This window comes from Nannobrachium achirus, assembly GCF_963921795.1.
Source record: "Nannobrachium achirus genome assembly, chromosome: 10".
NCBI lineage: Eukaryota > Metazoa > Chordata > Actinopteri > Myctophiformes > Myctophidae > Nannobrachium > Nannobrachium achirus.
In genome coordinates this window covers 5,770,309-5,796,464 of record NC_137819.1, presented here as the reverse complement: position 1 = coordinate 5,796,464, position 26,156 = coordinate 5,770,309, and the positions used below count along the sequence as shown (strand labels likewise).

The window sequence follows — 26,156 nt, the reverse complement described above, 5'->3', positions numbered from 1 at the left end:
AGTAAAATGGTTACACAAACATCTAAAATACATCTCAATAAAAAAAGTTAGTATCTGACTGACTGCCTGAGCTGTGCCATTTTTACCCATATGGTGGATTATGCATTTCAATGGGATGGTACAAAAAATGAAATGATAACGTGAACCATTGGATTCCTTGACCCTTAAAATGTAGGTTTAGCCATTGAAATCAATGTTCCAATTATTTAGAAGTCAAGATATTACAAAACATTTTACGGCAGCCATTTTGTCAATTCCAATATGGCCACCACAGACATCTGGGCAAATGGGAAAATGTATTTTCTGATTCCTTAGACAATATCCTTTCCAAAAATGTATAGTTTTGCAAATCCTCCAAAAAATCCAACAAAATGACATAGTGAAACTAATATTGCAAGAAAACAACCACACCAGGCCGTTTTGGACCCAGTCTAGCATCTAAGGGTTAATGTTGAAATTATTTGAGCTTTATAACTACCACCATTGGATTCCTTGACCCTGCAAATGTAGGTTTAGCAGTTAAAATCAATGTTCCTGCTTATTTAGAGGCCAAGATATTACAAAATGTAATTTTATAGTGGCCATTTTGTAAATTCCACTATGGCCGCCATAAACACATCTGGGCAAATGGGAACATTGATTTTCTGATTCCTTAGACAATAACCTTTCCAAAAATGTATAGGTTTGCAAATCCTCAAAAAAATCCAACAAAAGTATAAATCAAAGCATAAGGGACCTGACTAATTATCCCCTCCCCTTTTTGTGAGTGTGGCTAACTTCAGCTGGGTCACCACCCACCATGACAACCAGGCATACTTAACCTAATTTTAACTTTTTCTGTACACTTTTTTGGAAAAAGAAATCTTCCTTCTAGTATAATCATAATACCTGATCTTTTTTTCTAAGGGTTACTCACCTCATGGAGACTTGAGTTCAATAATATTTATATTTTTTTGTCACATTCCTAAGACAAAAAAAAAATATTTATTACAATAAATGCATCCCCAATCAATGGGGGTGAATTTACAATTATCATTTTTTTTGTCTTAGGAATATGACAAAACAAATATTATTGAACTCAAGTCTCCATGGGGTGAGTAACCAATAGGGGGAAAAAAAATCATTTTGGGGGTGAACTACTCCTTTAAGGCTGCGCTATAAGGAGTGTGATTTATTGCAGCCAGGGCTGTAAAACCTTTGTTTTATTTCCATTTGTTTTCTTCAGATAATTGATCTTCCAAGCAAGATTCAGAGCATGCTCAGTGGCAGTTACTTTCATCACAGTGAGTAGCCTACTGGCCTTGCTATCAAACTTACTGGAGCTTGTCACAGAGGGTCTGACTGCGGCACACTTCACTTCTACCCAACTGTTTTAAACTGTCTAATGGTTTCTAATGATTCTTTCGCAGTCTGCAAGGAGCTCGATAACCACTTCAGGCACCTCTGCTTTGACTGGACATGTGAAGGTTTGTGATTTTATTGCGACCGTCAGGTCGCAGTTACTGTCAAAACCTCGACCAGCTGTCCGTCTGTCCGTCAGTCCGTCACACGTCACACTTTTGCCCTGCTCATATCTCCGCAACCGTTGTCCCGATCCATGCCAAATTTTGCACACACACTCCTTGCCTGCCAAATCAATTCTCGCATAGCCCTCTTCTAGCGCCACCATGAGGCCGATTTTTTTTTAACAAATTTTTCGACACTACTCCTACCGATTTTGCCCTAAAATCACGCAAATCGCTACACAGTTTGTCTACACCCATGTCATCAACATCGATCTGTCCCATATAGCGCCACCATCAGGCCGATTTTTTCAAACACATTTTTCGACACTACTCCTACAGATTTTGCCCTAAAATCACGCAAATCGCTACACAGTTTGTCTACACCCATGTCATCAACATGGATCTCTCCCATTTAGCGCCACCTTCAGGGCGATTTTTTAAAACACATTTTTGGACACTGCTCCTACACATTTTGGCCTAAAATCACGCTGCGGAACTGACGGTCGCTTATCTCTCGATTAGGGAGTCTTACTGGTTGTACTTGTCTTGCTCTTTCCTCCCATGCCGTTCAGTATGACATTATGTTTCATTGTGACATTTTCTAATTTTGTGTGTGTGTGTGTGTGTGTGTGTGTGTGTGTGTGTGTGTGTGTGTGTGTGTGTGTGTGTGTGTGTGTGTGTGTGTGTGTGTGTGTGTGTGTGTTTGTGTGTGTGTGCAAATTTAGTTCCAAAGATCGCCACACTTGACAAGCTGCTCGACAGGCTTAACTATCCTCTGCTGGGTGAGTACCTCTGCAACCACTCTAAAGTGCAGTACTGTAAATATAATCATAATTATATTTATTTTTGTAAAAGTGTGTTCCAGTTGTCTAGCACACCTTTTTTCCCAAACAGTGGGGTCGGAAAAAAAGAAAAAAGTACAACATTATGGCACCAACTCTTTAAACGTGACTCCACTACACTATACACACTATACACTACTAGGGCATTAACGACTTGTGATTTTTGCAAGTCGACTCGACTCAGTAAAAAGTTGAGTTGAAGTCGACTTTATCGTTTGATGACGTCATCACCTCACACACATCCCCCCAATTATTTTGGGGGGTCCCCAGATGATTAACTTAATGTGAAACATTGTTTTCTCACTCAACTGTAAACAAAGCAACATAACGTTTAAGTGCATAGAGGGTGTCTTCACATTTCTAAAGTGCCAATTTAAGGACTTTTTAATACCTCTAAAATGGCAAATTAAACATTGTCCAAATTGTCAAATATATAGAGGCAGAAATTGTGAAAATAGACGATCTACATGTAGATCTGCTATTTTCCCAATAGATTTTTTTTTCAACTTTCTTTGGTGAGAGTCGACTTGTGTAATAAAGTCGACTTGTCGACATTTTCGTTAATGCCCTACTATACACTGTCTTATTGCCTTCTTGTCTTCTGCCAGGTCTGCAGTTTATGGTTCGTTACAAAACTGACAGAGGGTGGAGATCCCTTTGTTTGCTCTGTGAGAAGATGCTGAATGAACTTGGGTTCTCTTCCCACGTGTTCAGTTCTGACCACGTCACAGGGTTTCTGGTGAGTATGTTGTAACAACCAAACTTTGAATGCTGGTCTACCGCATAGAAGCCTAAGCATTTAATTTTAGGCCAGTAGGGAATCCCTTGGCCAGCGGGAGATGGAGAAATGCTAAATGCCTAAATTGTAAATTGTTGTCGCAGTTACTATCAAAACCTCCACTGTCAGTCTGTCCGCCACGTCACACTTTTCCCATACTCATATCTCCGCCACCGTTGCCCCTATCCTTGCCAAACTTTGCACACACACTCCTTGGCTGCCACACTGGCGCCGTGAGGAGGGAGAGGGCGACTTGTTGGGAGCTCCGCAAACAATTGTCCGAGAACAGTTGTTTCTTTAGCGACAAACTGATATTTTGCAGTATCTAGTTTGGTGATAGGACCTTGATTACAAACTAGTGTTTTGTAACATCAGTTTAGTGTAGTTTGGGGACCTTGACAGCTGTACAATGGCGAGACTCACCTACAGCAAGAACATGCTACTAACCATCAGAGAAGAGAGCCAAACTCACCGCGGGAGACCTACGGATCCCATCTCCCTGATCCCCGAACTACAGCGGAGGAAGAGAGGCAGGCGAGCCGGTGTCCTGGTCCGGTTGAGGCGGCGTGCACACCGTGCTCCACTCCCTAGCATGCTACTGGCCAACGTACAGTCTTTGGAAAATAAACTGCATGAACTGCATGGTCGGATATATTTCCAGCCTGACATAAAGAACTGTAATGTCATTTGCCTTACGGAGACCTGGTTGTCAGCTGGAGCACCGGATCACGCCATCGATGTCCTGGGATTCTCTGTCCATCGAGCGGATCGAGACAGGGTTCTCTCCGGGAAGAAGACGGGTGGAGGTGTCTGTCTCTTGGTCAACCGAGCCTGGTGTGACCAGGGGAACATTGTGACAGTCGGAACAGCTGCGACCCGCGACCTCGAGTACATCATGCTGCAGTGTCGTCCCGGTTGGCTTCCAAGGGAATTTACTTCGGTAACCATCGCCGCTGTTTATATCCCACCGCACGCCAACACCGACACGGCGATTGAGGAGCTCCACACCGCGATCAGCAGGCAGGAGACTCGTCAGCCGGATACAGCGCTTGTTGTGGCTGGAGATTTCAATCGGGCAAATCTCAAAAAAGTTTTGCCTAAACTCCAACAGCACATCAAGTTTGGAACGCGAGGTGTAAACACGCTGGACCACTGCTACACTCCCTTCCGCAATGGTTACAGAGCCCTCCCCCGTCCTGCTTTTGGCAAATCCGATCACTGCTCCATTCTGCTCCTCCCCGCCTATAGGCAGAGACTGAAACGGGAAGCTCCTGTCTATAGGACGGTACATCGCTGGTCAGACCAATCAGAAGGCATTCTCCAGGATTGTTTCGACAACACTGACTGGGATGCGTTCAAGGCTGCAGGAAATCTGAATGACTATACAGACACTGTCACCAGCTACATCAGAAAGTGCACAGAGGATGTTGTCCCTATGAGGAAAATTAAAATCATGCCAAACCAGAAACCATGGCTGAATGCTGATGTACGGACAGCTCTCCATACTCGGCTTATAGCCTATCAATCTGGTTCTCAAGAGGAGTATAAAAAGGCTCAGTACTCACTCAGGGCAACAATCAAACGGGCAAAGAGGGAGTATAGTCAAAAAATGGAGTCCAATCTCGTTACTACGAACCCGAGACACCTATGGTGTGGACTCCAGGCCATAAGTGACTATAAGGGGAAAACAAATCAAACCCCCCAAATAACACCTACCCTCCCAGATGAACTTAACTCATTCTATGCCAGGTTTGATTCCTCTGTCAGATCCACCAGCACAACTGGCCCCCCCCTCACCTCCACCCTTGTGGGAGAGCAGACCCCCCCTCACCCCCCCTCTGTCGCAGAGCAGCCTCTTACCATCAGGCTGCTCTGACGTCCGCCGCTCCTTTCGTCGGATTAATCCTCGCAAGGCAGCCGGCCCAGACGGCATTCCTGGACGTGTCCTGAAAGCCTGCGCCCACCAGCTGGCAGGGGTGTTCACGGGCATTTACAACGAGTCTCTCTCCCTCAGAACTGTTCCAACCTGCTTCAAGTCCAGTACCATTATTCCCATCCCCAAACAGCAGAAAGTGACCAGTCTCAATGACTGGCGCCCCATAGCCCTCACCCCTATAGCCAGTAAGTGTTTCGAGGATCTGGTTAAAGCTTTAATGTGCCCCATGCTTCCCCCCACCCTGGACCCCTTGCAGTTCGCTTATCGTTCCAACAGAAGTACGGAGGACGCCATAGCACACGTCCTTCATACTGCCCTCTCCCACCTGGAGGGAAAGAACACTTATGTGAGAATGCTTTTTGTTGATTACAGCTCGGCGTTCAACACCATAGTACCATCTAGGCTCGTCAGTAAGCTCCAGGACCTGGGTCTGCCTGCAGGCCTGTGTGACTGGATCCTGGACTTTCTGACGGGCCGCCCCCAGGTGGTGAGAGTGGGCGACTGCACCTCCTCATCACTGACTCTAAGTACAGGAGCGCCACAGGGCTGTGTTCTCAGCCCACTCCTTTACTCCCTCTACACACACGACTGTGTGGCGCTGCATCCTACAAACACCATCGTCAAGTTTGCAGACGATACGGTGGTGGTGGGGCTGATCTCCAAGGACGATGAGGCAGCGTACAGGGAGGAAGTGACCAACCTGGAGCAGTGGTGTGGAGAGAACCACCTCCTCATGAATGTCTCCAAAACCAAGGAGGTCATTGTGGACTACAGGCGTGGGAGGGACCCACAACCTCCTGTCACCATCAACGGCGCTGTGGTGGAGAGGGTGGAAAGCTTTAAGTACCTGGGGGTGAACATTCACGAGAATCTTAAATGGGAGGAACATACATCTGTGGTGGTCTCAAAAGCACAGCAGCGCCTGTATGGACTCAGACGTCTAAAGAAGTTCGGTCTGAGTCCACACATTATCAAGGCCTTTTACCGAGGGACAATTGAGAGCCTGCTGACGTCCAGCTTCACCAGCTGGTATGGGAGCTGCACAGACCGGGACCACAAAGCTCTCAGGAGGGTGGTGCGCACAGCCCAGCGCATCACTGGCTGTCAGTTACCCAGCTTGGAGGAGCTGTATACACAACGCTGCCTCAGGAAGTCCCTGAGGATCATCAAAGACCCCACACACCCCCATAATAGACTATTCGTGATGTTGCCTTCAGGGAAAAGGTACCAAAGCATTAAAGCCAGCACTAGTAGACTAAGTAACAGTTTCCTACCCCATGCTGTTAGACTACTAAATACATCTATGCAGTGAACTCTTTCTGTGGCGTTACAGCCTTGTATGCTGACTCTGGTTCTTTTTAAACTGTTTTTTAACTTTTAAATGAGTGTTATTGTTTTTTAGACTATTATGTAATTTTATTCTGTGTATTATGGAGCACCCCCAACCTAAGTTTTTCACAGTGCATGTACTTGTACATCTTTGTGACAATAAACATCTTGAATCTTGAATCTTGAAAAACCACAACTTCCCCCTCCATTTCTCACATGCCCCTCTTCTAGCGCCACCATGAGGCAGATTCTTACAAAACACATTTTTGGACACTGCTCCTACACATTTTTGCCCTAAAATCCTGCAAAGTAGTACACAGTATGTCTAGAGTCATGTCATCAACATGGATCTGTCCCATTTAGCGCCACCATGAGGCAGATTCTTACAAAACACATTTTTGGACACTGCTCCTACAGATTTTGCCCTAAAACCACGCAAAGTGGTACACAGTATGTCTAGAGTCATGTCATCAACATGGATCTGTCCCGTTTAGCGCCACCATCAGGCCGATTTCTGCTAAATACATTTTTGGACACTGCTCCTACAGATTTTGCTCTAAAATCACGCAAGGCGGTACACAGTATGTGTACATGTGACCTGACGGTCCGATTAGGGAGTCTTACTGGTATCCTATTCAATATTGTGCGTTTGTATGATGGAGGTCAGGCTGACACTGTGTGTGTGTGTGTGCGTGCGTGCGTGCGTGCGTGCGTGCGTGTGCGTGCGTGCGTGTGTGTGTGTCATTGCGTGCACGTATATGTGTGTGCGTGTTTTGCAGGATAAAGCCCACCCAGGCTCACTGGATTCTGAAGCAAAGAAAAACCCTGACGTGTTGCTGGACTTGGCAAAGCAGGCTGCAGAAATCCACTACACTGGTTGTATACAGGTAACACTCTATAGCAGGGGTTCCCAAACTTTTTGAGCGGTGATCACAACGCTCCTATACGTGGCCGTGTGTGTGGGTCTGTCTGTCTGTCTGTCTGTCTCCGTGTCTGTCTGTCTGTCTGTAGCCTGCAGTAACCTTTTCTGACCACACATGTTAAGGGAGGGGTGCTGTTGCGCACACACACACACACACACACACACACACACACACACACACACACACACACACACCACCGCTCAGTTCACACGAGTGTGATTTTTTGTCTCAGGGCACCCCATGAATATTTTTTTTAATCCGAGGCACCCCTACATTATAATTTTCACTCCCAGCACCTTATATTTATAGCATATCATCGTTGTCGGGTGGAAAACTTGTATGTCAAAACTGTTCATTTTGTATTTATCATCTATAAAATGTACTAAAATAGTGAAAACAGCAGATGTACAAGCACACAACGACTCACATCGCGAGGCGTTGTGTGCTTGTAGATCGGCTGTTGTCACTAGTTTTGTGTGACAGTCTTGTATGATGAAGCAGGGCTTTGCTTTACCAAAAGACGTACACATTTGAAACTTGGAGATACGAGGTTTCTGCCCGACGGTGACGATATTTTAGTGATCATATCGCGAGGAAAACGTTGAGATAATAGACATTTTGGTTAGAACTGACTGAAAATAACTTTGTACTTCAAGTTTAAAATGTTTTTTCAAGTGTCCAAATAAATTCCAAATATTATCAAATTATCTCGTGGCACCCCTGGACTGCCGTCACGGCACCCCAGGGTGCCCCGTCAGGCCGTCACCCACTTTGAAAACCCCTGCTCTATAGATATGATTAATTAAATCCACTACACTGGTCGTATCCAGGTAACCCTCTCTAGATGTGATTCATTTAATGCAGCTTTCTGTTCCATTTCAAGGTACACTGATCTCTGTTTTTTCTATCTTACAGAAAGTGACACTGAGCGCCCCCATCTCTCCATATAACTATGAGAACGGTGAGCAGAAGGAGGGACAGTTGTCAGATTGTCCACCTGTTGTTTGTGTTAAAACATAGATTAACATGTTATCTGTAGAGCACAGACTTTTACTTGACTTTCATTTGTTTATTTGGTCGGGACAGTGCACATTAAATAATGTGCACTGCCTTTATTTAAACTCGGAAATAGAATTGAGAGCAAGCACTCATTTACAACGCAACCGAGATACAACAATGAACAACAAGATAATATACCGGTACATACAGTATATACTAGTTAATGTCTTTCTATACCTGTCATCTCTCATTTATAATAGACTTAGAAAGTTTCCCTATGTGGGAAAAAAAAGTCTTATCTACTCTCTGTCTGTCCAGCTGTCATTGCCATGCAACGTATAAAGGAGATGGAGGGTCAAGGACCTCTTATTCCTGTTTTACCAGCGGGAGAGAAATTGGGTAAGCCAAGTCAAATGTTTTGGTCCACAGGGGGCACGGTGCCACAGTGGCACAGTCTGTAGCTCTGTCGCCTCACAGTTAGAAGGTCCTGGTTAGTGGAAGGGCCCTTCTGTCTGTGTGGAGTTTGCATGTTCTCCCCGTGTCCACTAGGGCAGTGTTTCTCAACCACTGTGCCTGGGGACCTTTGGTGTTTGTTTGTTACCTTTATTTAAACTCGGAAATAGAATTGAGAGCAAGCACTCATTTACAACGCAACCGAGATACAACAATGAACAACAAGATAATATACCGGTACATACAGTATATACATTTACAGACATCATTTGAAATAATCAAAAAGAGAATACTTGAAAACTGTAGAAAGTTCAAGAAACTAAAAGCTAAATTAATTAGAACATATACAGTTTAGAACAAAGGTGTTAGAAACCATCATCCTAAATTGGCCTAAGGCCGGCAGATATTTTATTTTTAATGATTTTTGGAGCTTGTTCCATGCAAGTGGAGCACTGATAGAAAATGCTGCCTTGCCAAGCTCTGTATGAGCAAATGGAACCTCGAGCGTCAAAATGTCACTTGAGCGCGTCTGATAGGGCGTCCAGATTCAGCATAGCGCGTCCAGATTCAGCATTGAACAAATATAAGGGGGGAGCAATCCTGAGAGAGCTTTAAAAATAAAAAGATACCAGTGTTTATCACGCCTCTCAGATAAGGAGGATAAACCTGAGTTCCCATATAGTGTACAATGGTGGGTTCCGTAGCTGTCACCAGTGATCCATCTTAGTGCTGAGTGGTACACAGTGTCAAGGCGCTTTAAAATTGAAGGAGAAGCAATCCTATATATAATGTCTCCATAATCTAAAACAGAGAGAAAAGTAGCTTCAATAATAGTATTTTTACAGGATGCAGGAAAGTGTCAAAAGGGTCAAGTGTGCCCCTTGAAACTGCTTGAAAGCCAGTATTGTATTTATCATTTTAAAAATGATTTATACTAGTGAAAACAGCCGATCTACAAGCACACAACGCCTCGCGGTGCGAGGCGTTGTGTGCTGTAGATCTGCTGTTTTCTCTACTGTTGTGCGACAGCCTTGTATGATGAAGCAGGGCTTTACTTTGCGAAGAAACGTACAAATTTGAAACTTGGAGATGCAAGGTTTCTTCCCGACAGTGACGATATTTACACCCCCGTGGATTCTTGGGACATGAAAGGTGTGCCCATGCAAAAAAAGTTTGAGAAACACTGCACTAGGGTAGTACCCTCACAAAAAGAAAAAACAGTATAGAGACCAGTAACCCTGGTCTCTACTGCTTCCTCCTTGGGGCGCCTGATGGAGGAGAAAGGAACTTTTCTTTGAGTCAAATGATTAATTTTATTGAGTAGCCGTGTAATAAGTGCCATTATAAGTGCAGGATAATAAGTGCTATAATTAACGTCTCACTGCTTGGTTTATGACCGCTCAGCAAGACGTTATCCCATACATATGAACTTCTGTTTTGTTTCTTCTGTCCATTCTCAATGTATATCCTTGAGTTTATACAAACATACAGTATAAAGCAAATTTGGTTCACAGGCTCCAGTTTTGTAATTAATAAGCTTGATGGAATGATTGATGGAATGATTGATTGATTGATTGATTGATTGATTGATTGATTGATTGATTGATTGATTGGAGCTTTTGTTTCCCATTGCCTGGTATTACTTCATGTTGTTTCTCAGTCCCTACAGAATCTCTGGAGGAGACGGACAGCGACTTTGGGAGCGACTCAAGTCCTGAAATGACCAGGATGCCTGAGAGAGATGCTGACGACGAGCATCCAGATGGGATGTATCGCACTCCACAGCCTCCAGGTGTGGAGGCCATTCCAGTGAAGAAGCAAGCAGCGTCTGAGAAAGATTCCCGTGTCCATAAACCTGATGAGAAGAAGTGTCCCACTCAGAACACCTCTGTGGAACGTAGAGCAGACGCAGGCACCAGTGTGGACAGAGACACTCTGAAACAAAGAAATGTTGAACAGAGGACTGAAAAAGGCAACGCAACCCAAAAGGCTGATGAGAGAGAAGAGGTCCGAACAGAAAGGGGTGCGACTGGCAGGGAGGCCACTTCAAGAGTTGGGAGAGACGGCAACGCTGAAACGACATGCAGGCCTCCTGCGAAAAGGAGGAGTGAACACACCAGGCCAGAGGCGGGGGTTAAAAGACAGCGGCTCAGCGAAGCGGAGACCCCGAATAACTCAGCAACGAACCGACAAGTTATAGAGACATCTGTGACTGTGACTGTGACTGCCACCAAAGCCCATTCCATTGCCTGTCAAACTACCGGAGGTGCCTCCAAGACTGGCCGTCATGACACAACCCAGAAGAGAGACTCGCAGCGGCTTCCTTCTCCGACCACAGTCCTGTCTCCCACATCCACCTGTGGGAGCAGCCCTGGAGAAACCACCAACCGTTCCAAATCCTATGGACGTAAAGTGGGTCAGTATTTTTAACCACTTTCCTTTAGATTAGGCATTTAGCAGGGGCATCAATTGGGTATGGCAGGGGTATGCAGCTGCCATACCCTGGGTCCAGGGGGAAAAGTTACTTTTAAATATAAATCCACGAATGTCTCTTTGTCTATCTGTGCTGGTTATTATGTTGTTAAATTACAGTAAAATAACTACAAATGCAAAATTTAACAAAATGGTTACTTTAACAAGGTAGTATTATAATTATATTCTCCACACTTTTATTCTCCCCATCTTGACAGAATGTTATATTCCCAGGTTCCGCAGGTCAGCTGCACAGGTGCAATGCATTATTGTTAATTGTGGCACGTTTACTAACATGCCAAGTTTAGCTGCATTTGAACAACCGTTCCAGGCTGCCATATCCAGCCCAAGAAACCGTAGAAACGGGGGGGACAAATAAAATGTACTTCTTAAAATAAATGTATCATGCCTGTTGCTAATGTATGGCCACATGACTGGTGTCTTACCAGTCATGTTGCCATACCTTAGCTTTTTCTGAACTGACTCCACTGCATTATAGGTCACATAAAAAAAGAAATCTTTGCCTTTATTGAATAACAATTTTACAAACGTGTCCCATCACGGCGCATTGGCCTTAAGGTGTCATTTCATCCACCTGTGGGAGCAGCCCTGGAGAGACACCAGATTCCACCTGGAGATCTGAATCCGAAACACATGGACCTGCAGTGGGTCCGTATAACCTTTTTAACCTCTTTAACACAATCCCTATGTTGCTCTGTGTCAGATCACGACACATTATTGTGTAATGGTGGTTAGATTGTCATATGTCAATTCTAGTGTTTCTTGCCTTGTGATTAAAGGAATAGTTCAAACCCCAAAAGATGTTTTTTCTTCTATAGATAGACGTTTTTGACGCATTCCTAAGCCGATCATTTGACAAGACTTAAGGGGGTATCATAGTACAGTCTGCGGTGATAAGCCGCGGTGTAGTCTTTTAAAGTCAGAAAACTACAAAATTACATCATTAGCTGCGGTGAAGAGCCATCACGGTGGACCTAGACATCTCTCCTCTGTTTTTACTTTCAGACATCTTCCCATCACCCTGTTCACTTATGGGGGCGGCCATAGCTGAATGGTTAGGGAGCCTACCTGGGGAACTGGTTGTCCCTGGTTCGATTCCCGGCCAGGATAGCAATGTCGATGTGTGTCCCTGAGCAAGACTCTTAATCCCTAATTGCTCACACACTTCTTGTGGGCAGCGAAGCAGCTGGGTTGGGCTGCAAATACTGAATTTCCCTCGCTAGTGTGGGGATTTAAGGGGAGCAAATGCTAATTTCGTGCAATTTTGACTTAAAGTGCAAAATTTTGCACAGATGTAGCCCAGGGCTTGCTCTAATGATTTAGCTAGGGCGCCCGAGTCTGCGACCTTCAGGGTCGCCACAGCGGCCAAATCAAGTTGGGCTCCCATTGACTTTCTATACAGGAGGAAAATACCCAGAAAAAGATTTTTTTCTGGGTATTTAAGGAGGATCTGAGGGGTCTAACTAGGGGTTTGTCATGATGCTGAATCCATTGCAGGCATTTGTTTTGCTCAAAAAACATTCTGTGGGCTAGAAATAGCCTCAGAAAACAATACACGTATGGGTGAGTATTCATGTTAGTCGGAGGCCTTAGGGTTTTCTTTCTCGTGCTTATCAGTCTAAAAGTGCAAAATTTTGCACAGATGTAGCTCAGGGCATGCTCTAATGATTTAGCTAGGGCGCCCGAGTCGGCGACCTTCGGGGTCACCACAGCACCCACAAAACTCTGAAAAGTGATGACTCATCACTTTTCATCACTAAAGTCGATGGGAGCCCAACTTGATTTGGCCGCTGTGGCGACCCCGAATGTCGCAGACTTGGGCGCCCTAGCTAAATCATTAGAGCATGCCCTGAGCTACATCTGTGCAAAATTTTGCACTTTTAGACTGATTAGCACGAGAGAAACCCTAAGGCCTCCGACTAACATGAATACTCACCCATACGTGTATTGTTTTCTGAGGCCATTTATAGCCCACTGAATGTTTTTTGTGCAAAACAAATGCCTGCAATGGATTCAGCATCATGACAAACCCCTAATTAGACCCCTCAGATCCTCCTTAAATACCCAGAAAAAAAAAATTCTGGGTATTTTCCTCCTGTATAGAAAGTCAATGGGAGCCCAACTTGATTTGGCCGCTGTGGCGACCCCGAAGGTCGCAGACTCGGGCGCCCTAGCTAAATCATTAGAGCAAGCCCTGGGCTACATCTGTGCAAAATTTCGCGCTTTAAGTCAAAATTGCACGAAATTAGCATTTGCTCCCCTTAAATCCCCACTCTACGCGGGAGGAGTAGGTATCTATGATTATGTTCACTGATTGGTCCGTCTAGACCAATCAGTGTGCCCCCTGGTTTTAGAGGCACAGAGGTGCGGTGATAGGACTTCACCGTGAGTCTGTGACTATGATGGCCATCACATTTTTAGGTGATTGATTGATTGATTGATTGATTGATTGAAGACTTTATTAGAAGTTTGCATAGGAAAAGGTACAGTTTCATGACGGTACAGTTCACTGGTACAAGGTCTACTAAAAGGAGATCCATGAAAAGACTAAGCTTATTTCCACAGGAAACCATTTAAGTATCTCATATAACATTGAATGACAGACGAATAGAACACAGCGCCAGGGATTATGTTATTCCCTCTGACTATGGGATTGTGGGTGGCATGTGATTGGGCATGAGAACATGTATATGTATGTACCGTCATTTCCTGCCCATTCATTCAGTAAACATGGTTGCACCGCTCATCCTCTCCTGTGTGTGATTTACAGTTCCTCCTATCTAAACTGGCGTGGTGGCAGCGGCGATTGGACTTACGTCTCAGGCCGAAAAAGGAGTTATTTAACAGTCTTATGATAGACGATCGCACGGTGGATTTCAGTCTGCCGTCAGAACGCGAGAGGATTTAGAGCGCAACATAGCCTAATATGGCAACGTCACTCAGAGCGCCAAAGCAATGGTGCTTAACCAAGATAGAGAACGTGAACTCTTTTGAGAACTGGCGACAGAATCTACTGTATACGCTGTTACTGGACAATGAATTCGCTCCTTTCCTTGTGGACGGCGCAGCGTGGGAAAAGAAGACGAGAGCATCTCCGCACCGAGGCTTCACTGACGACGGGGACGAAGTGCCCCGCCCCCAGCGGCGGACAAAGGAACAGAAAGTAAGCATGCTGGAATTGATGCTGGGGCAAATAGCCAATTATTGCCCTGTGATCTCACGTCAAAGTATAGTTAAAAACTCTACTTCCATTGACAGTATATGGCAAGCTATACGCCAGCATTATGGATTTCAGTGCACAGGAGCACATTTCATTGACTTTGCTGCTATTAAATTGGAACCTAATGAAAGACCAGAAGACTTATTTCAGCGCTTAATGGCTTTTGTGGAGGATAATATGCTGCACAAAGACTCTGGAATCAGTCACATGGGAGAAGTTGTGACAGAAGATGAGGAGCTCTCGCCATCACTGGAGAACTTTATTGTGCTTACATGGCTCCGCTTGCTGCATGAGGAGCTGCCCAGACTTGTGAAGCAACGGTATGGCACAGAGCTACGTTCACGCACACTTGCATCCATTAAGCCAGAGATTTCGCAGGCTCTTGATTCCCTGTTAAATGAACTACAGGCGTCAGAGGACGCAAGGGCTATGCGCACAGCTGTCTCTGAATTTCCTAGGTCTGGTTCTAGATTCTCTAGCTCTAGATTTTCCAAGCCAAGACAGATGATCATGGTGGGTACAATGGTGCTGTGGGCCCCTTTCAAGCCAATGTGAATATGGGGCCTGTGCAACCCCCGCAGCGTAAAGGCAGGGTCCCGCAGTATTCCAGGGGTCAGTTGCAGGAGCTTCAGGCCCAGTTTGACAATCTGGAGCAGATGGGCGTCTTCAGAAAGCCTGAGGATGTCGGCGCTGCAGTGGAGTATGTCAACCCATCCTTTCTGGTTAAGAAGGCAGGAGGCGGCTCTCGCCTTGTCACAGCATTCGCGGATGTTGGCCGGTACAGTAAACCTCAACCATCACTTATGCCTGACGTTGACTCCACCTTACGGTTGATTGCGCAGTGGAAGTACATTATTGCTACGGATCTCACAAAGGCCTTCTATCAAATTCCACTATCCAGAGACTCTTGGAAGTACTGTGGAGTGGTTACACCGTTTAAGGGTGTTCGTGTGTATGTGCGCTGTGCCATGGGCATGCCGGGGTCGGAGACAGCGTTGGAGGAGCTGACATGCAGGGTGTTCGGGGATCTTCTGGAGCAAGGCCACATAGCCAAAGTTGCAGATGACATGTACTGTGGCGCAAACTCTCTTGATGACCTGTTGGCCGTCTGGAGGAGGGTGCTGTCAGCCCTGCAGCATTGTGGGCTGAAACTTGCCGCCACCAAGACCACCGTAGCACCCGTACAGACTTCCATCTTAGGCTGGGTGTGGCGTCAGGGTACCATCCGTGCCACCCCTCACCGTGTGTCTGCCCTGGCCGCGTGCCCGCCCCCAAAGACTGTGACTGAGATGCGTTCATTCATTGGGGCGTACAAGGTGTTGGCTCGTGTACTCAAAAACTGTGCTACCACACTGGCACCACTTGATGATGTGGTTGCTGGCAGAGACTCAAAAGATGTGATCCAGTGGTCTGACGAGCTGCTATGTGCTTTTAGTAACTCCCAGAAGGCCTTGTCCTCAGCTCATGCCGTTACATTGCCGCGACCTGCTGACCAGCTATGGATTGTTACTGATGGTGCTGTCAGGGACCCAGGTTTGGCAGCTACGCTGTATATCACCTGTAAGGACACTGTGAAAGTCGCTGGATACTTTAGTGCTAAGCTGCGTAAAAATCAGGCCTCCTGGCTGCCCTGTGAGGTTGAGGCCTTGTCAATAGCAGCAGCAGTGAAGCACTTTGCTCCCTACATTATCCAGTCATCTCAGAGGACATGTGTTCTGACAGACAGCAAGCCATGTGTCCAGGCCTTTGAGAAACTGTGTAGGGGTGAGTTCTCAGCAAGCCCTCGTGTCACATCGTTTCTGTCAACAGCCAGCCGGTACCAGGTGCACGTGCGGCATGTGGCGGGGGCATCGATTTTACCGTCTGACTTTGCCAGCCGCAATGCAGCAGAGTGTGACAATCCGACGTGCCAGATTTGTACATTTGTGCAGGTGGCTGCAGAGTCTGTTGTGCGCCAGGTGAGCACTGAGGACATTATGCGAGGAGCGCAGAAGCTGCCGTTCACCTCTAGGTCAGCATGGCTGGCTATACAGTCTGAGTGCTCAGATCTCAGACGCACGGGCGCTCATCTCCGTCAGGGCACACGACCGTCAAAGAAGCTGACGAACGTACGGGATGTGAAGCGTTACTTGAATGTGGCCACGTTGTCCAGGGACGGCCTCTTGGTTGTCCGCCGCCACACTCCTCTTGCAGCATCAACAGAATGCATTGTAGTGCCGAGGGCTGCTCTAGATGGTTTACTCACTTCTCTCCATATTAAGCTTGACCATCCGTCCACCCACCAGTTGAAAACCATCGTGCAGCGTTACTTCTATGCCTTGGACATGGATGCTTCTGTTCAACGTGTAGCTGATGGGTGCCATCGATGTGCATCCCTGAAAAAGGCCCCGGCGTTCATGCTTGACCAGTCTACGTGTCACCCACCCGAGGTCGTTGGGGCCGCCTTCGCAGCAGATGTGTTTAGACGTGAACGCCAATTCATTCTTGTCGTTCGAGAATGCGTGACATCCTTCACACTAACCTCCATTATTGAGAATGAACGCTCAGAGACACTCAGAGATGCTCTACTTCGCCTGTGCGTAGGCGTGTGTCCACTTGATGGGCCCTTTGCAGTAATCAGAACTGACCCAGCTCCAGGGTTTGCTGCGTTGGAAGGAGATGAGGTTCTCGCCACGCACAGGCTGGTCGTGGAAGTGGGCAGGGTTAAGAACATCAACAAGAATCCGGTGGCTGAGAGAGCTATTCAAGAACTGCAGGGTGAGATCTTACGCATTGAGCCTAATTGTAAAGCTGTCACACCCCTGCTGCTCTCCGTCTCCACGGCCCGCTTGAACAGCCGGGTCAGGTCACGTGGGCTGGCTGCCCGTGAGATGATGTTCCAGCGGGATCAGTTCTCTCATCAGCAGTTACCAGTGGATGACCAGGCTCTCATCAGAGAACAGCAGTCGCAGCGTGTGGCCAACCACCCTTACAGCATGAGAGCGAAAGCACCATCCGGCCGTGCAGGTGCGCCAGTATCCCTCCAACCAGGAGACCTGGTGTACCTATATGGGGATCGGAACAAGTCAAGAGCCCGTGACAGATACCTGGTCGTCAGTGTTGATGGAGCATGGTGTAACATCCAGAAGTTTACGGGTAATCAACTGCGCCGTACCTCCTACAGAGTCAGAGTGAGTGATTGCTACAAGGTGAGGGACCAGTCTCCTGTCACGGAACCAGTGGACGCTGGCCTGTCGTCCGATGAGGATCCTGTGGAGTCTCTACGTGGCCCTGATATTCCACCGGCCATAGCAGAGCCGCCCCTGTCACCCCAGTATCATGGTGGCACGTCAGCAGACGTGCCTGAGACATGTGAAATGGACCAGTCAGTGGAGAGTGTGCCTCCTCCTGAGGCTGAGAGAGAGGTGACAGTGCCTCGCAGGTCGGGGCGTCAGACCAGAGAGCCAGATAGGCTGAGATATTATTGGTGAATGGACAATGCACAAGTTGGGGTGTTATTTAAAAAAAAAAAAAAAAAAAGAGAAAAAGGGTGGCGCCAGGGATTATGTTATTCCCTCTGACTATGGGATTGTGGGTGGCATGTGATTGGGCATGAGAACATGTATATGTATGTACCGTCATTTCCTGCCCATTCATTCAGTAAACATGGTTGCACCGCTCATCCTCTCCTGTGTGTGATTTACAGTTCCTCCTATCTAAACTGGCGCAGTACTATGCAGTAGATATGTAAAGAAAGTAAAATGAAAGAACAAAAAAGGAAAACAGTAAGTCTAAACAAACAGAAAGTATATACAAAGCTTATCACCTAAAAGTTGAGGTGATAGCTCTTCACCTTGGACTCTGATAAAGCCTTTCGTCCATGCCTTACACCTTATCCCTAAACCTTTTTGCAATGTTTTACTCTTTTGAAAAACTTTTTTTCAATGTTTTAAATAGCTGATCTACAAGCTCACAACGTCTCGATGTAGATCGGCTATTTAAAGTATCTTAAAGATTTGTTTTTTTGGGGGGGGCTTTTTGCCTTTATTGATAGGACAGCAGACCGACAGGAAATGGGAGGAGAGACAGGGAGTGACATGGGGCAAAGGGCGTCCGGATCGGGAATCGAACCGGCGACGCCACCAGGCATCCATGCCATGCGGCAATGCCCAAGTGGCACGCGCCCGGAGCAGTAGGCCAGCGGGCAGCCGTATTTAAAGTATCTTAAAATGTTTTTCAAAATCTTAAAAAAAGGCAAAGAGGTTTAGGGATATGGGTAGGGATGGAGCTCTAAACAAGGGTAGCTCGATAAACTGATAACAGATTTATTGAGTACCCGGTATCAATAAGCTTTGGGCTTATCAACCCTGTTATCAAACATAGCGGCCCATGATGTCATGTTTAAACAATCAAGACAAGAGGAGATCAAGAAATGATTACAGTACTATCCATAATATAAAGCCATATAACACGTATTGCACACTAATGAATGAATGTTTTAGATATTTAATGATATTAGTTACTTTTGTCAATTGTCATCGTCATAGATGGTGGTCAGGAACAAACTCACAGTCGCATCAACTGGCCAATTAAAAAAGATACCAGTTATGTTCTGAATTTGTCGTCTCATATCTTTACACAAAATATCAGAAAACGCTCAATAGTGGGCTCGATAAAAGCCCGGCTCAATAAGCAGGATCAATAAGGTGCTCATTATCAATAAGAATTAACAAGCTCCATCCCTAGATATGGGGTAAGGCATGGACGGAAATATAGTTGTTTGTGTCTCCATAGTGCACAAAGTAGGCTCTTGTGTGTCCATAGGGAACCACTGCTGATCATCAAATGATTAGTCTCGCAAGGCCAGACTGTTGCCTCCAGGATTTGGGAAATGCTCCCGGCATACAGTCTGGCAAACAGAAATAGAAATGATGAGTGCGAGATAAAGCGGATGTGACGCAACCGCTCCCTTGGTGCAGTAGCAATAACATGTCCTACTGGAAGCGTTATGTCTCCTTTCAATATTTCTGGGGACGTTATTTCATCTTTCTCTGGTGTTGTTGGTGTTACCTCCATGATGTTTTAAAACGTTTTCTTAAACTATACACCCATAACAAGAATAGGCCGCTCGAATGACTTTGTCTGAGCTATTGTGTTTCTGTTATGTTTCCAATGGGACTACAGTTCAGTGCAACAGTGGCTACTTCCGATACTCGCCGTTCGGGAGCTGCCGTTCCAGACTCTATATAGCATTCGGAGATTGTGGAATAGTTGTCTGGCTACGCGAGACTATCAAATGATAGGCTTAAGAATGCCTATCATTTGATAGGCATTCTTAAGCCCCCCCCCCAAAAAAAAGAAGAAAATCCAAATTCAAATACAACTCCATGGGGGCGAGTAATTGATAGAAAACTGAACTATTCCATCTCTTCCAGGTTTGAACTTATTGGTAGCGGTCATGACGCACAATGAGAAAAGGTGTGCATTGTTCTGTCTACTGTGCAAGACCAAACCAACTACCTACCTGCACAGGTTCAGCACCCAACACAGATTAAACTACGTGGTAAGTGGAGGGATTAAAACATTGAGGTCTGAACGCAAATCTTTGTCACTTTAGATTTGAACCACTTTAACCATTATTTTATGCTTTAACTATAAATATACAGATAGTGTAAAAAACATCACAAGGATGCAACTGGGACGTATCATCAGTGATGTAGCCTGGGGTCGACGGGTGTTTCGGGTCTCGCAACATCATACATCCTCGCCCAGGTGACCCAGCCGGGGTTGATCAAGTCCCGACTTACGTCCCAGTAGCTATCCACGATCAGTCCTATTAGGGAAAGACAGGGTCACTCAATGTGCTGCACTGGAACTACTCTGCCGGGATTGGGGGTACAATTCTGGCGCGTGGAAGAACTAGGCTCTATGGGTTGACTCCTGGCCGGGCTCCTCCTACGTCTCACCAGGTCCTCTCCTGCTCTCACCAGATACAGATATATCTGCTATTTTTGAAGAAAAAAAAAACTTGAACATTTGTGCCTGTCTTTGAATATTTTTTACCCGATTCTATAAATGTATTTTTTCATGTCAAGGACCCCCAAAATTACATGTATTTGGCCGTGTATTTTTCAAACATAGCATATCCACAAGCTCGCAGCGCGGCACTCGGTGCTTGTATATCTGCTATTTTTCAACAAGTATAAAATAATTCCAGGTCTTAATGGTTTTAGAAACGGGTTGGTTTTCTACGTGTAAACTGTATGTTCTGAATGTTCCATGTAGAGGTTAATGCGCCCAGAGGTGACCTCATCAGATCTGTCGGAGGCGGAGCTCCAGAAGATTGTTACAGAGTTGGCTAAGAAAGAAACAGGTGGCAGGACGCAGGTGATTTATTTGTTTGAATACTTTATTAGTCTTTGATTGATTGATTGATTGATTGATTGATTGATTTATTAAAAGTTTGCACAGAAAAAATGTACAGTTTCATGACAGCACAAGAGGATTAAGCTCAAGTAAGCACTAGACTTATTTAAATTGAGATCCTTTTTTTAACTCTAATAACAATGAATGACATGCAGATAAAACACAGTACTATGCAGAGAAAATAAGAATAACAACAACAGAAAAACACAATGCAAAAATAAATGGTATATTATACAAATACAAAGGTCAGGGGAAGGTATGGCTAGGCTAAGTTTACTGTTACCAGTTTACGAGTAGCAGCCGCTAAGCCCCTTTTCGACTGCAGCTTTAGCACCTCACCACACTACTCTGCACCACATAAAAATATCTACATTTTCCATTACACAAAAGTACCCCTATCAGTAAGAAACAAATTGACCCTTTTAACTGTGATTATAATACACTATAAAGTATTAATGTGTTACTATGATAATTATAATACACTATAATAGATTATAATAGTGGTTATAACACAATACAATCTATTATCATGTATTTCAACTATATCCTGGTGGTCTAAATGAAAAGTTAGTGAGTGATCAGTCATTATGAAGTGTTTGGCCCTGTTTGGCCTAGCTCGGACCTACTCTAGATTGTATACTTTTTAGTACCACGTTTAGTACCACTTTCACACCACTCTACCCAGGTCCTTAGTGGAAAACCTGTGGGGGCACTCTGGTGTGGAATGGTGTGGTGTTGGGCCAGTGGAAAAGGGGCTTTAAATGGCTTCTCAGAGCGGCTTTTAAAGTACTTTATTAGTCGAATTATTTTTCTCGTCCCCCAAATAGATTTTCATTAGGTAATTGGACCCCAGTTTGAAATGACTATGTCCTCCTAGATGTCCAGACAAAATACACAACTCTATTCAGAATGGATGGACATGTTGATGATCATCAGATTGCCATGTTTTGTTTAGTTTTTAATGTGGTTGTCTCTTTCTCTCTTTGCATAGAATATACCGATGAACAGTGAACAAGAGTACGAGGAGCTGACTAAAGCAGAAGTACCAGAAGGTAAAACTGTGCAGTCATTCCTTCATTCCTCCATGGCAGGGGTCTTCAACGTTTTCAGGTCAAGGACACCCTAGTTGAGAGAGAGAGAGATAAAGCACAACCTTTCCAGAGAATCAATATAGTTTCATTGTTTGACGGCACAATCATCAGTGTATTTTTGATTCATGTCAATTTGTGTTTTCAGATATTTAACCTCTTGAATACTTAATAAACTTGACCTTTCACTCTGTACTTAATCGGCTCTGTTTCCCATCTATACCAGACCTCTTTGTCAGAAGTAGCTGATCTACAAGCTCACAACGCCTCGCGCCGCGAGGCGTTGTGAGCTTGTAGATCGTCTATTTTTGGCTTAAGTTCTCCGAATAAGGACACATGGGTTAAAGTGTTTAAATATAAAAAAAGAAAACAAGTATCTATCACATAAAGATTTCGAGGACCCCTTGGAGTATCTCTGAGGACACCCTAAGGGTCCCGGACCCCTTGTTGAAGACCCCTGCTCTATGGAGAATAACATGGGGTCGTCTTGAAATCGTCTCATATGAGAATCGTGGTCCAAAAATAAACAAACTGCCTCTGCGATATATTGTCGGGGAGGTGTCTCTGTATCGTTTACGATAGTCACTCATATTTGATACAGTCTGTTGGCAGTGACATTAGAGTTTTCTCACTGATTCTTCGTATCCATTTTGAGGTAATTTGTGTATTTTTGGAACACAGTTCTAATTTGACGCAACATGAAACAAGTATATGGGAATTCAGAATGGGGTGAAAAACATGCGACCCAGGTAGGATGTGTAAATTACCTTAGACTTCGGTCCTCTATAGAAGTGGAATTTAAATTCCCTTCTCCTCCACCTCCTGTGTGTGTAGCGTGCACCCTGCGTGGAATTTGCCTGACTGCGAGCGCCCGACATCTCACAACCCACTACAAACCACCCACCAGCAGGGGGGGGTGATGTGCGGACTGAAGTGTCAGGCTAGCGTGGAATAGCTTTTGTCAACGACTATTATAGTTTTGAAATAATCATTGCGTTTAGGTTCAGCACAGAGAGCTGTGTTTGTGATTGTGCTTTTCCTCCTTTAGTCCTGATTAAAATAAAAGCTATCCTGAGACAGCAGAGAGGGTCCCAGGATTCACCTTCTGCAGCTGATCCTCAACCAGAGAGCCTGAAACACCAGGACATGTCAACTGGTTTACATCAACCTTCACATCACCCTGATGGTAAACGCACCAACCATCCCATTTAGATGCTCTTGAACATTATTGCAGTGGTGGAAAAAGTGCTCAAATGTTTTACTTAAGTAAAAGTATCAATACTACATTGTGAAAATACTCTGTTAGGGTGCCCTCACAACAAAATACCTAGAGTGAATTCACCAATGAATTTCAATGAGAATGGAGCATTTTTGCCTGCAGAGGATTTCTGCAAAAAAACGCTCCATTCTCATTGAAAATCACTCACTTTGGATCCAAGATGTAGTGGAACAGAAGTATAAGTATTGGAAATTGGAAATACTCAAGTAAAGTACAAATACCTCATAATTGTACTTAAGTATAGTACTTAAGTTATAGTTACTTTACACCACTGCATTATTGTACAATCTCCAGAAGAGGAGAAAAAAAGCCAACTGATTGAAAAGCTAAAAAAGTTATTCGTTGTTAGATATCGTCGTTGTCGGGTGAAAACCGAAAATGCAAAACTGTTCGTTTTGCATTTTTCATTTTAAAAATGATTTAGACTAGTGAAAACAGCCGATCTACAAGCACACAACGCCTCGCGGTGCGAGGCGTTGTGTGCTTGTAGATCTGCTGTTTCCACTACTTTTGTCCGACGGCCTTTTGTACGATGAAGCAGGGCTTTACTTTGCGAAAGAACATACAAATTTGAAATTTGGAGATACAAGGTTTCCACCCGACAACATCATGATATGATCCTGTTGTCCGTTTCTGTTTCTGACCCATCATCGTTTATTTGCACCCAACTATTCCTTCCATCTCTTCCCTCCGTCCATAGGTAATGAAGCTAATCCAAGCCCACCGGCCACTGGCTCAGAGTCCTCACCGATGCACACCTCGCCCACTGACTGTGATGTTCAGCGAGGGAGTTCTCAGGGCAGTGGCGTCAGTTCAGCAGAAGCTAGGGTACGGCAAAGATGGGAGTCCTCATGGAAAATAGCCATTAAGTTTTGGATAACACGGTGCTATTGTGAAAATAGCAGATCTCGCGCTGCAAGCTCGCGTTGTCAGCATGTAGATCGGCTATTTTCACAATGTCTGAAAAAAAAAGAAAACGTTTTTTTTACACAGGTTTCTACGGTTTCTTGGGCTGGATATGGCAGCCTGGAATGGTTTTTCAATTGCAGCTAAACTTAGCATGTTTAGTAAACGTGCCACAATTAACAATAATGCATTGGACCTGTGCAGCTTTTACCATTTTGTCAAGCTGGGGAGAATACAAGTGTGGGGAATATAATTATAATACCTTGTTAAAGTGACCATTATGTTAAACTTTGCATTTGTAGTTATTTTACTGTAATTTAACAACATAATAACCAGCGCAGGTAGACAAAGAGACATTCACGGATTTACATTTAAAAGTAACTTTTATTTCCCCCCCCTCCTGGACCCAGGGTATGGCAGCTGCATACCCCTGCCATACCCAATTGACGCCCCTGTCTCAGGACCCCGTCGGGATGCAGCCACGGATTCCTCGTGACCCCAGGACACGGCCTGGGGCTCGCCGTGACTCCAGGACACGGTTATGGGATCCTCAGAGCCACCTGACATCCTCCGCTTATGCCCAGCCAGAAGGTCCACAGAGCTGTGACGTTCCGCTAGAGACCTCTCAGGACCCCAAGACAACGCCTGTAGAAACATCAGAATCCACCATCCTTTCCAAATACACACTACATGGACCGGCAGTGGGTCAGTATTCCTTTTTTGAGTGGTGCATGCCACTCCAACATTAGACCGCGTGTGTATCATAGACTGTAAAAAAATATATGGACGATGCAAAGCCATTGGTTTCTATGTCCCTTGTATGGGTGTATCGCCATCATTGTTTGAATGGTACCCCAGGAATCATAAGGAATGCTATTGGCTGCCAACGGTCACGTGCAACCTCAGGGATACATGGGAGAATGTGGTCGGAGCCTCCCGAAATAAGAACACAGCCGGCTGGTATCAGTTTAGTTGGCCACGCCCCCCGCAACTTTATCATCAATTTGAACATAAATGGGACCATATTTGCACAAAACGCATATCATGGTAATTGAAAGGCAGTTTTTCACTAGCGACAGGAACCATAAAGTATTTATGATGATGTTTATTAAGGTTAGAAAGTCAAAGCGGAAAAAGAATGGGGTCCGGTGGAGAACACATTTTTTTGGTACCTCGCGGGGGGAAAACAGCGGCCAATCATGGGATCTTTCTCTTCTGGGAAAGCTTCGCTTCATGAATAATCCAGCCAACTACACCCCTGGTGTGTATGTCCCACCGCTGTATGTCCCACGGCAACAACAGCTGTAGTCACGGGTGAGATGCCGTGGGCTCGGTTGGGCTCTGCGAGCCCACTCTTATCAAGCTGTACGCACGCGCGCCCGACATGCACACGCGCGTGCACGCACGTCGTCAAGTTGTGTGACGGCTCGACGGCTCGGTCAACACTTCAATCCCCTACCTGTCTCCTTTGCATAACAATACTCTGGTAGGCAGGCTCATTTACACTTGTATATGCGGCCAGCATATAGCCTACGCTCGCCTAGCATTCTTTGCAGACTTTTAGCTCCATTCGAAACCGCTCCCTCCGCTATGCAGCTCCTCACTCTTCATGTCATGAGTTTAAATCACTCATTTTGTCAGCGCTGCATAGCGGAGGGACTCGGGAGAGGTTCCGAAAGGAGCTAGCAGACTTTACTGTGTGTGGGTGAGTCTATGAAGTCTATGTAAAGTTATTTTATATAAAACCTAAATGAAAATACATCAATTGAAACTAAAATAAAAACAACAAATTAACAATGTAACTAAATAAGAAATAAAATCAGATTAAAAATTTTGTGTTATACAGTATTAGCACCGAGCGGTAGGCACGCGTGCACAAATGCGCGTGCACGTGCGCGCGCGCGTGACATCATGAATTTAGAGGGAAACCACTTCTAAAATCCATATCACACCACTGGCTGTAGTCACCGAGCAGTGCTGTTGAGCAGCCTTGAAAATAG

General features: G+C 45.2%; 1 protein-coding gene across 5 annotated transcripts in view; it reads left to right on the top strand.

The window, feature by feature from the left end:
- Positions 1 to 26,156, top strand: part of LOC308293363 (uncharacterized protein) — a 525,181-nt gene that overhangs the window by 485,086 nt on the left and 13,939 nt on the right. For all 5 annotated transcript variants that reach the window (XM_080735845.1, XM_080735843.1, XM_080735842.1 and 2 more), the window contains 15 exons: positions 1,226 to 1,283; positions 1,410 to 1,466; positions 2,231 to 2,287; positions 2,956 to 3,086; positions 7,170 to 7,277; positions 8,229 to 8,274; positions 8,631 to 8,711; positions 10,426 to 11,181; positions 11,817 to 11,906; positions 19,893 to 20,020; positions 20,743 to 20,844; positions 21,875 to 21,935; positions 23,020 to 23,157; positions 23,951 to 24,078; positions 24,567 to 24,861. In XM_080735845.1, the coding sequence (XP_080591971.1) occupies positions 1,226 to 1,283; positions 1,410 to 1,466; positions 2,231 to 2,287; positions 2,956 to 3,086; positions 7,170 to 7,277; positions 8,229 to 8,274; positions 8,631 to 8,711; positions 10,426 to 11,181; positions 11,817 to 11,906; positions 19,893 to 20,020; positions 20,743 to 20,844; positions 21,875 to 21,935; positions 23,020 to 23,157; positions 23,951 to 24,078; positions 24,567 to 24,861 (2,236 nt within the window). The remainder of the gene's footprint in view (positions 1 to 1,225; positions 1,284 to 1,409; positions 1,467 to 2,230; positions 2,288 to 2,955; positions 3,087 to 7,169; positions 7,278 to 8,228; positions 8,275 to 8,630; positions 8,712 to 10,425; positions 11,182 to 11,816; positions 11,907 to 19,892; positions 20,021 to 20,742; positions 20,845 to 21,874; positions 21,936 to 23,019; positions 23,158 to 23,950; positions 24,079 to 24,566; positions 24,862 to 26,156) is intronic.